The sequence below is a fragment of the Stegodyphus dumicola genome, chromosome 9 (assembly GCF_044657685.1).
Source record: "Stegodyphus dumicola isolate Sdum_Otavi_A_Nest chromosome 9, ASM4465768v1".
Classification (NCBI taxonomy): Eukaryota; Metazoa; Arthropoda; class Arachnida; order Araneae; family Eresidae; genus Stegodyphus; species Stegodyphus dumicola.
Genome location: NC_140776.1, coordinates 145639200 through 145651522, shown reverse-complemented (window position 1 = coordinate 145651522; position 12323 = coordinate 145639200). Strand labels below are relative to the sequence as shown.

General features: G+C 29.7%; 1 protein-coding gene across 3 annotated transcripts in view; it reads right to left on the bottom strand.

The window, feature by feature from the left end:
* Positions 1 to 854: 854 nt before the first annotated feature.
* The window catches only part of LOC118205877 (sister chromatid cohesion protein PDS5 homolog B-A-like), an 81897-nt gene continuing 70428 nt past the window's right edge, over positions 855 to 12323 (bottom strand). For all 3 annotated transcript variants that reach the window (XM_085824199.1, XM_085824202.1, XM_085824201.1), the window contains 4 exons: positions 12038 to 12160; positions 10904 to 10960; positions 1717 to 1940; positions 855 to 1589 (listed from right to left, as the gene is read on the bottom strand). In XM_085824199.1, coding sequence (XP_085680325.1) covers positions 1139 to 1589; positions 1717 to 1940; positions 10904 to 10960; positions 12038 to 12160 — 855 coding nt within the window. In that variant the 3' untranslated portion in view covers positions 855 to 1138. The remainder of the gene's footprint in view (positions 1590 to 1716; positions 1941 to 10903; positions 10961 to 12037; positions 12161 to 12323) is intronic.

Here is a 12323-nt window from a genome sequence, read left to right as displayed (position 1 = left end):
AATGTCAGAGGCTTTCAATGTTCTTCATCAAGGACTGTTCAGTGACAACTTTAATATTCACTAAAGAGTTCAAAGATCCAATGCAAAATGCCATTCTTTTTTCAATTGGAATTTCTGTAATCCTGTAATGTGAATTGAAGTGCTTTTTAATCTATTCTGAGAAATAATTAGTTTTGAACATTTATCTGCAACATAATTTAAAATGTGTTCTTGCTATATTCTGCCATGTAAAACGTTTTCAAATTATTTGTTATTGACTTTCCATAAACACTTTGATAAATTCATCAAAACAATGAAATTTAACTTATGGGTCAAAATAATACCTATTTTTTTATTTTAAATGCAGAATTACTTTAGACATTTTGAAATAATGTATATATATTTTTTCAATTTCATTTGGCTTATATTTAATTCAATTCAATCTGAATTTCAAAACTAGAGATGAATTCACATTTGGTGCTATATATGTACACTGATAAACAAAAAGAAATCATATTAAAAAGTACATTTAATTCACCTCCAAATAAATTACAGATTAAAAAAAAATCTGTTTTATTTTCTTATGCTCTAGGAAGTGTTGTTAACTAAATACTTCATTTATTTTTGTATAACCAACCTACTCATTCAGTAATTTAAGTAACTATTGAAACAACTTATGAAATATAATTCCTCCGAAATTATGAAAATACAAAACAAACAAATACAGATGCAAGCCATATTTTCTTATAAAAGATGATAAAGACAAAATATGATCTTCATCAGAAGGAACAAATACTAGGTGCATTTCAAATACATGAACAATAAATAAATAACTAAAATGTCTACCAAAAAGGAAAAATATTAAACACTTACAGTTAATTTTAAAATTTTTATTGACATTGTTTAAAATAGCCTTTATTTTCCTAGTGTCTGATGAAACATGAAACAACACACTGTTATATTTATTCACAGTTGTCTTTCACTGTAACTGAAAGCAGTTTAAAATGAAAAGGAAGAGAGAACATCCTTGTTCTCAATAAGTCAATCTTCTTTAATGAAGAAACAGTATGGTTAGTAACCGTAGAAAATCATTTTGGTTTGTATGACTGTTTAAATACAATTTTATAAAGACGATCATTTACAGGCAAATCAAGGAAGCCTACCGAGCATCTTGTTCATCTGACGTGCTAGATTTATCAGCCCTTCCCATATCTTTATTTTGTACATACATGGATGTATCCACTAACTTTGTTTGCATACGAGTTGGGCAGTGTTTTTCCCAATACTGTTGATATTTCAGTCTAGTTTCTTCAATATCATCTTCAATTCTTTGTCTCTTCGATTCAGGTTCACCTTCCGATTGAGATTCACCTTCAGATTGAGTCTTTCGCTTATCAACAGAATTAGGAGGTGTATTTTCACACATTTCACTTTCAGGCTCTACTGAAGCACTAGAACTTCCAGTAGCAGTTGTTGCCGGCACTGCATTTTGCCTTCGCGGACGGCCTCTTGGCCGTTTGACAGTGGGAACTGCCACACTGGGCACATCACCAATGGATTGTGTGTTTTTCAACTCAGCACTTGAATTCTGACTATTTTCTGTTTCAGAACTACAAAAAGAAAGAAAAAAATGCAAGCATTTAATCTTTAAATATCCCCATTTTCCCCCAAAATTAAGTAAAAATATCATAAAATAAAATAAAGAAAATAGTTACACATGCAATCTGCAATGCTTACCTTAAGACACTTTTAGTATAATGGTTTTCCATATCTTGACTTTCATGGGAATTCTCTTCAGGTACCTCATGACCTAATGCATCATCAATTTCATACTCTTCTCGCAAGCTTTCTGGCTGGCTACTCGTATTACCTTCAATTGCAATGGAGTCACTATTTCCCACTGATTTCCTGGCATTGCTTCTGGCATTTGCAAATAACATTTCTAATTCCAAACCAGATTTCTGGGAGCAAATAAAAGTAAATAATACTCAATATTAAATTATATCATAAATTTACACATACATATGTGATGACAAAAGGCATATAGGAAAGAGAGAAAGAAAATTATATTTTATGGAATATAAAAACATAAATAACAAAAGTAATAAATTGCTCAACTTTTGTCTTGATTTGCAGTTTTATAATACTTTGTATATATAATTTCATATTTGTGATTTGTAAATTCTGAAACAGTGAACCAATCAAAATCTGATTTGGAATGAATGAAATTCAAGCCTACTATAAGGGAAGTTTAGAATGCCATTTGTCCTACATCATAGGATATACTTTCATGGTGTATATTATGTCCAGGGTTCGTACACATTTCTGCTCACGGAAATTAAGTACTTTCAAGGACCATTAATGAAAAAAAATTAAGGATCTATGAGCAAATGAAACTGAATAAATTCAATTAAAAATATTATTTATGCCTGAATTTCCCTTTTGTAATATCATCCTAAAAATAAAATAGATTCCTAAGTAGTATGCATTATTACTAAACATGAATTAATTAACATAATTATTAATAAGTTTGAGAATAAAATTAACTTAAAGCAATTTATCAAGTAGCATTAAATATTTTACACTTATAATAGTACGATATTTTTGAGAGAAGATAAGTGACATTTACGTTTTACTATCAGTTAGCTTTATGTTGATTTTTTTTGTCTCATTTTGTCACATACTTGGTCAGTCTAGAGGTTTAGTAAATAGCAGGTAGATTTTATGTCAAACAGCATAGGTTAAAATGAGAAGTAAAATCATAATCAGCATGATTCATAACAAAAGACTGAATGTTGTTACTGCTGATGCTTGTCTAGAGAGAGACCTGCTGATTAGAAAAAAACCAGAAAGACCTGATGTAGGCACGGTTGGCAAGTTTTGAAAGTTAGTTGGGCTCTGTCTGGCGCAGTTTGTGCCATAGATTCTTGTAGAGTTCAAGGTGTAACCCAGTTAATATACTTTAAGGTTCCACTAAAGCACCACAGGTTGTTTTGTATTATTTTAGGTCTCACTAGATGCAAAGAATAAGTTTTACATGAATTTTTACATTTTTGTGTTTTATCTTGTGAAGAGATAATTTTTAAGCAGTTAGCTATAAAATAATTAAATTAGATAGTTAGATAACCTCAGTCACTATGGATTTACATGGCCTATATTAAATTTTATTTTTTTAACAATATTTGTTAAAAAAAGCCCTATTAAAATCAAAATCTAATAAAATTTCACAGTTTAAAATACATGAAATTTATGACATTGATTCTTAAATGATATTAGGATAATTACACATTAAAAGATACAAAACATTTATTCGCCATTTTAATTTGAAGCCTGCCCAAGCATTTTGGCTAGTTTATATCGATTTCCTTCTCTTTAAGCATTTTTACTAACAATTACAGATTTGTCTCAATGTGCAAACCAATGCTTTTTGCTAGTTTCTGTGTGCTTTATCTCCTAACTTGTCAACCTCTCCACAATGTACCTATGAGGGTATACTTGATCTGGTAAAAGTTAAATAGTCCAAAACCCCTAACAGACGTGAAGCATATTATCGCTATGTCTGAAAGTAACTACAATATTAGACAAAGGTTTAAATAAGCCTCTTATTTAAAAAGAACTTCGAACATAAAGGCATGTTCTGATGCTAACAAAATCAATTACATCTCACGGTAACATAATTAAACAAGAACAGTCAAATTCAAACTAAAAATGTGGTGTAGTGGTCAAAGATTATACAATTTAATTTTAATTTAATCTGGCTCAGTAACTATCATATGAGCAAATAGAAATGGGAAATTATAGTAAAGGCTGAAAACATAAACAATTGGGTAATTTACATAATAATAATTGCACATCTTTGAAGAATAATTTTCTTTACGTATTCACTTCGTTTCTTCAACACGTTTCCTTTTCATTTTAGACTTTTTGGGTTTAATTAAGGATTTATGTTATTCTAAAAAACATTAAATGCATTTAGAATGTATAGAAAAAGAGGCTAATTTTATTTCTTTAGTAATGTGAAATATATATGGTAAAGGTTAGTTACAGAGCTCATGTGGCAGAATTTTTAGAATTTAGAGCAGGCATTAGAAGCAGAATTTAGAAAGGTACTAGGCAGTATAATTTAGGATCCACAGAGATTGCATCAGGTGGGAAAATGCCTATTACATTTTGGCATCTTATTATACAATACTTTGAACTTGAAAAATAAACAAGATATAATGCTCTAAAGCACAATTTATGAAACAGCTTTTAGCAAAAGCAAAATTAGCTATGTAATTAATTAAAAATGTCTTCTTTTCAATTTTTTCATAGTAAGAGTTTTTCCCATGTAACTGTCTCAGAATATGCATAGGTTTCTCTATAAAATTAATTTTACACTTCCCCCCCTTCCAAAAAGAAAAGAAGAATTTATGTGATCTATGTGTATGATGCATTAAGACATTATTAGATGAATCTTTTAAATTATAAGTTTTCAATTTCCTTATTAATAAAAAAATTCCTTTCTATAATGCCTGCTCATGTAATAAGATTAGAAGCATTTTTGATATATTCCATGCTTGAGTCTAGTGAAAAGTAGAGAAAATAAAAAGAAGATAAACATGTTAAGATTCTAGTATCAGAAATATATCAAATATTATGTTTTCATTGTTCTTCCAGATGTTCTCCAAAAAGTAAGAAATTCATTGCAAACTTTCTATAAAATACATCCATTATGTGTTGATACCATGGAGATATTTTTCATTTTGTCACATATTTCTCGAATCTTTTAGAATCGTGGGTCTAAAAATCTTGCCAAATCCTTCTAAACCTTCCAAGCTGCAATGTCTAAAATCCTAAAGAAAAATTATCCCTACCAATCCTGTAACTGCAAAAAGCCAGAAATATTTTGGAGGAGGGGGGGGGGGGGAAGAGAGAGAGAGAGAGATAAAAAGTGTAAAATTAATTTTATAGAGAAAACTGATGCATATTCTGCGAATTTTGAATATTCTGAGACAATTACGTGAGAAAAACTCTTACTATGAAAAAATTGAAAAGAAGACATTTTTAATTAATTACAGAGCTAATTTTGCTTTTGCTAAAAGCTGTTTCATAAATTGTGCTTTAGAGCATTATACCTTGTTTATTTTTCAAATTCAAAATATTGTATAATAATTTTTTATTTTAATGTTCAAAAATATAATTTAACATTAAATTTTATTTTAATGTTATTTTTTAAATATACTTTCAATATATTACCATTATTTTAATGAAATTTATCAATGTTACGATGTTTAAAAAAAAAAATCATCGAAAAATCCTCAGATTTTAGAATTAAAAGTCTTCTATAGAAACTGATCTTTAAATCGCCAAAATGTTGATAAGATGCCAAATTTAGAACCGTTTAATCTAGACGTCCATTATTCGGATTGATCTAAAATCCAGACCTCAAAACCACCACCAATGTTTTTCTGGTAAGCTTTACGCATGTGCATTTGATTCCCCCCCCTTCTGCGCATAATAAAACATCTGGTGAAAACGCCAACCTGGTGAATGATTATTTATTATACTTTTCTTTCATCACCACATGTTTATCAAAACATGATAACTTGAGTAATGACTCACTTGAGACTATGCCTAAACAATTTTTTTTATGTTAGTAATTGAATAATATAAGAGTATGGTAACCTTCTATGTTGACATTATGCTTGGCAATGATTAGAGATTTAAGTTAAATGCGCTAAAAAATGTTGACGAGGAAAAATGTACCAAAAATTTATTTCCATATACTAAAAATAGGTTTTGTTGATGATACTCATAAACCCAAAGATTACATTTAGGGCTTTTTGAATTAAGAATAACATATTTATTATTCACATAATGCCAGAACCAGTGCCAGGGCTCTGATGCAGTCTCTATGGTAGCAGAATTTAGGACCCACAGAGACTGCATAGATATCTAGTGCCGGCCCTCAATAAGGCTTAAGTATGTGTGGGAGATTATTTATTCAGAACTCTGAAATAGACATAAGTATAATAAATAACTAATACAATTCAGGCTTAATTGTCTCGGTGCGCGATAGAAGCAAGATGAAATTTAACAGAACTTGTCATTAGTTGCCAAGCTTATGATGCATAGCCAAATATATATAGTGAAGGAAATTTGATAATGATAGCCACTAATTTTAAAGGTTTTCGGATATCGCAAAACAAAGGTGAAATTTTCCAATTAATGGATTTTGTAAAGAAATGTGGAGAAGCGGTAATAAATGAAGATGACATAAAAGTTTTTGTGATGACAATGCTTCTCAATCATCAATCAATTAATGAATGGTGAAATCTGTAGTATAGTTGTAAACCCAGAAAATACCGCTACCTGATAGTGAAAAAAGTGACAGAGAAGTTACCGAAAACGAGAAAATTTCAATTGACAAGTTAGTCGGAATTCTCGAAACAGCAGTTACAGAACTTCAACAATGTAACTATACAAGAGATTATGTCTGTCTATAGAATAAAGAGAAAGCATTAGTACAAAAAACAAAGCAACTTGAGGAACTTACATTGAAAAAAATGTTTAAGGGAAACAAATAAAAATTAAACTTTTTTTTATAAATTTTGATATCCTTTACATCATAATACTTTATTATTTTATAAATCACGATTTCATATTTTTAATTTTATAATTTCTACATGTCATCTTACTAGATTTAAACTGATGATCTAATATCCGAAAAAATCCCAAATCTGGAATCGGCGAAAGTCCAGATTTCGGACTTTGTACTGTATAACACATGAACCCATCCAAAAGATAACCATACAGTATGTCAGTGAATAGCCAAAAATATTCCCCTAACATGGCAATTCACACTCAAAATGACAGTCGTAAAAACAGACATATATTTCAGATTATTAAAATTAAGGATCTTCTGCTGAGTTTGGCCAAAATAAAGGACTTTTAAGGACCAAAAATCAATTCCAAAAAATCTAAGGACTCTTAAGCTTCGTTTAGACGGGGGCATAAAGGGCATAAGCGGTTAAAGCCGAGCTCCATTGCCAAGGCAACCAGTCTGTGCAATGTCACAAAAGCTGGCTTAGGGCTCATGGCATAGGGTTCAAAGTTTTCAACTTTATGCCGAGTTTGGAATAAGCGTCGACCAATCAGAGCGAAGCTAAAACAAAGTGGCATTCTACAGAAGATTTCCCTGCCAGAAAACAAGCAGAGCGAACGCGGGAAATCAATCGAGCAGGAGAACAGAGCGGGAAAGTTGTAGACACATCCATGCATTCACGAATTTAGCTTCTCTCATTGGCCACGGCTTACACCCCATTCTCGCAAGTGTGAACGGAATTCCTGTATTTTATGCCCTTATGACTATGCCTCTATGCCCTTTACACCGCCGTCTGAACACAGCCTTAAAGACCATATGAACCCTGTACGTCATAGGATATTCTACATTTTAAAATTAAGACAGGAACAAGGAAGATGATTAGCAGGGTCCATAGAAAGAAATTTTAGAGTGAGACATTGAACAGGAAAAAATTATTTGGAGATAAAAGTACATGCAAACTGCAAAATTCATGTCTGTTATTACTATCATTAGATTCTTTTCCATCATATCAAAATTAAAGATTCTGAACAATACAGCTTTACTGATAATCACAAAGCTAAAATATTTTTTAAAGCTTAGTAAATATTCATAATGCAAAGGCATAACAGGGAAAAACCTAAAGTACTATATTAAAAACTATATTTACAAATAATAATGTGTGTTTATAAACCTGGATAAGTGTGTTTACTATAAGTGTGTTTAAAATCTGAATTTGATAAGAAACATTGATCAAACAACTCTAGGGAAAACAGCACACCAGACTATATGATAATATATATAAATATAAAGGTATTCTGAATAGTAAGATTTTCAAAATACTGAATATAACCACAAACTTCTCAAAGTTGTATCCTTAGATGTTGATCTTAAAGGTGATTTAGTTCTCTAAGCTTTTACTTAGTAAGCTGCTTCATAATATTGTGATTTAAGGGAGGATAACAGAAAATTTAAAATTCCCTTCTACAAAAGATTTTATAGAATCTTATTTTTATCTACAATTGTTGTACCATCTTAGTAAATAAGTTAAAGGGTAACTTCCCACAAAAGGTTTAAACCATGCAAACACATACTTTAATTGAAATGCAGTAACAGAGATAGCTCATGTAAAGTCATTTCCAGATAATTTTCCATGATATTGTCAACCAGAATAAAGTCAACATTTCTATTCTCAAAATATCCACGACAGCTCAGAAATTCTGATAACAAAAATTCTCAAAAATAAATGTTGAAAATAAGTGAATACATAAAGGAGCATTGAAGCTTTGCAGCGAAGAAACAGAATTTTTCAAGAACTGAAACTTAGCATTTTGGTTCAACATGATCCAGTTACCTTAATTTTTACACTAGTAAGTAAAAATTTGCTCTAAAACATAATACAAAAACAAATACACATATTTAAAATACATATTTCAGAATAAGCTTTTCACTAATGATAAAATAGTTTAATCTTATATATTTTCTTTAAACGTTCATTCATTTAAAAGTCAATTGTAATTTTCAGAAGGTAACAAATATATACGAATTATTTGTTGCCTACTGAAGTTAACTTTGGTATTTAAATTATTAATATTATCATTTATTATTTTATGTTTCAGTTTGCAAGAACTCAAGGAAAGACATAACAAAGTTAATTTATAAATACTTTTAAATTCAAAGCAGGCTAAAATTCAAAGATACCTCATATCCAGATCAGTGCAAATTAGAATATGCTAGCTGTACTTAATGTCAATTCTAACAAATTCATTTTTAAGCAGATGACATTAATTTGTTACAAGAAATTTTATGGAAAACACTGAGTGTTTTAAAAATCCCAATGTTAAGTTTTATTTTGTTCTACTTGACTTGTGTCGAATGGAAAGAGAGTGACAGCGTGCTTTTACTCTGCATCAGATAAAAGAACGTCTGGAACAACAAAAGGATGATAAGAAGAATCAAGAAGGCAGAATGGGATATTTCACTTAGCTGGCATCAGTCGGCGAAGTTTTTTAGTTTTTAAAGAGCTAATAAAATCCGCAACAATTCTCGAAGAAGCTAGAAAGGTGAAATTAAGTGGTCCAGTGCTATTAAGGAAAGAAGAGACTGTGCTTTTGACTTTGGTGATATGATCATTATCACATTGGGAAGCATTGGGAGTAAAGGTATCTTCAAGCGTGTCAGCGAAAGTATTGGCTTTATCTTCATCAGAATAAAAAAGTCTCTACAGCACACTAATAATCTATCAGAGCAATTTCCAATGAAATTAGTTCTCTGAATCTTATTTACATTTCATACAATACTGTAGAACTGCCTTAAAAATATTTCATATAATATATGCACATTTGTACACACACATATGGGAAAGGGGGAAGGGAAGTTGTTGATGCAGCCAAAATTTTCCTCAATCAGGTTAGTTAGAAGTTAAATATTTTTAACATCGTTCAAAGTTAGACAATTCCAAAAGTGGGCTGGCAACTTCATGTCTTTTCAGTTTCTGCAAATAAATGCAAGTGCCCTGTACATTCACATGCTGGGGGGATTTTTTTTAAGCTGCTACAGATGTAGCACAGCCTGTCTAATAAAGGTTCTAACCAACTGCAGATGTTTATGTCCTTTTTCCTAGTATTCAGATTAATACAATTAATGCCATATGTAGATTCTTGATTCATTTATAAAGGCAGTTCAGCAGACAGAAACTGTGCGATAAAAAATATTTTGCCCAAACATATTCCCTAACAGATATAGAAATATTTATAATAATTCGAATACAGTACAAAGTCTTTAATCCGGAATAATCTATAATCTGGACCTCAAAGCTCCATACTTTATGTGCATGCGTTTAACGCACGCGTCAGCTATGCATGCGCGTAAAGAGAAGAGATACTGTTTATAGAGAGAGACTGTTTATAGAAGAGAAATGTTTTAAAGGAATATACAAAAATGTATTACATATTAAGTGTTTTTATCATTAAATTAAGAACTTTTAATGAACTTTATTGATTTCGATCAACCAGGTGCCTTCTCAAGATCACATGACTTCTCCTCTAACTGCCTCCAAGCTAGCGTAGCACAAGATGAAGAACATCTTTCATTCTTATTTTACATACTCATGAACTCACATTTTGAGCTTTCGACTCGTGCGACGATGTACTAAAAGTACATATTTGATTTCTTTTAAAGCCAAGCATATGTTTAAATGGTTATAATTTTCAGGATACTGGTTATAACTCTTCGTAGTTAATGCCAGCTGTAAAGAAAAGATCCAAGATCCATAGAATTAAAGAGAAAGTATTAGCACAAAAAATGAAGCAACTTAAACAACTTACATTGAAAGATATGTTTAATAAAGTAAACAAATAAATGTTAAGCTCTTGTAAATTTTGATACCCTTTAGATCATAATTGCTCTTTATTTCATAAATTATGGTTTCATATTTTTAATTTTATAATTTCTGCATGCCATCTTACCAGATTTAAATTGATAATCCGGAAAAACCCCTAATCCGGAATCGCCTAAGTCCCAACGAGTCCGGATTAAAAACTTTGTACTGTATAAGCTTTTTTCATCATCATTCGGAAAATGCTAGTTTATCATTTAGATTTTTCGTTTTGATTAACATTAAAAAGAAAACAAAAAGTTGTCTTTTAATCAGCTTTGTTTCTTTAACCATTAATCAATTTTTATAAATTAAATTCACATATTTAGAAAATAAAGATTTCTCCTTGGAACTTACTATAACGGAATAAACAGAAAGATCGAGTAATACATGTGAAATTTAACTTATTTCGCATAAAATAAAAAAGTGATAAATATACACCAAAAGCATGACCAAAATTTTAAGCAAGAATAGCATAATATTACCTTTGGAGGGTTGACTATTAATTCTTGTGGCAGGTAAGTCTTTAAATTGCAGTATGTCTAATACAAAAACATAATAAACGATTATTTTACATAAGATTATACTGGCATAAATACTAGCAGCTTTTTTTTATCATGAGTAATGAAATATATCAGTTAACCATATCAATTTAAAATAGACACAGGAATCTCAATTACATACTATTATTAAAAGTTATTTCAAAATTTTATTACTTTCATGAACATCCACTAACTTCCAAATAATATCATAAGATAAGCATATTAAATATATAGCATTTGAGAGAGAGAGGGAAAAAAACTATACTATTTAAAAAATTTTATGAATTTAAAACTCATTAACACTTCATAACAATAAAACTGCATAAATTTTTACATTATTTAAAAGTATTGTTAATTACTGAAGAAAAAACTATTTAACTAACCTGTCATTATTTAAAATTATTTGTCAAGATAGATAAATATGAATCCTAAATTGTACACATATTTATTGGAGGAGAAAGGGAATTAAGCACTTTCAAAGATCTATTTTTGAAGCATATTCAACAAGGTTCCCTGACTGAAATGCATTTCGGTATAATAAAACATACGCTAAATGGTGCAAAGCAAGCATATCTACAAAAGGAAACATGATGATATTTTACATTATTAAGTTACAGCTATGAAATTTTCAAACTGATGCATTTTGTTTACACAAACATGCAATTACTAATTAAATCCCAAAGGCTTAAAATTACTTATGATCCTTCTTCACTACTACTGTTAATTCAGAACACAAATTAACATCTTTTTATTAAATATCAAATTTCTTGAAAATCCATATTTAATAAAAAAAATGATGATAATTTGAGTAAATAAATAAATACCTGTCATTAAAAAGCTATTCAATATTCACAAATAAAACATGTTTCTAAAAAGCATTCAAGTTGTTACTTTCTTTCCATCTTAAATTTATTGAGGACAATAATGCAATGCAGATAAATTTTCTCAAATTGTGCAATTCATATCTATAAATATTTAATTTTTTATACATTTTTCTAACATTAAATAAAAACATTTTAAAAAAGAAAGAAAACTTTTCGAAAACTATTTACTATTCTAAAGATACAAAATTTTTACCTTGTCTTGTTCAGTAAATAATTTTGTAGGTAAGTTTGGCTCAACAGGATATTCTTTCACAACGAAATTTGTAGTTTTCGATATCACGAGACTTAAAGCCAAATCACTAACTGCATACAGTTTCTACGGAAAAATTGAAAACTTAGCAAATTTAATTTAAAAGGTAAATACAGTTCAGAAATGGAAAAGTAACTACACTTTAAAATACTATTTTTAATATAAAAATTTTATTTTACTTATTAATTATCATTACTGATCTTCCTTAAAAAAGGGGGAGGGTAAAAGA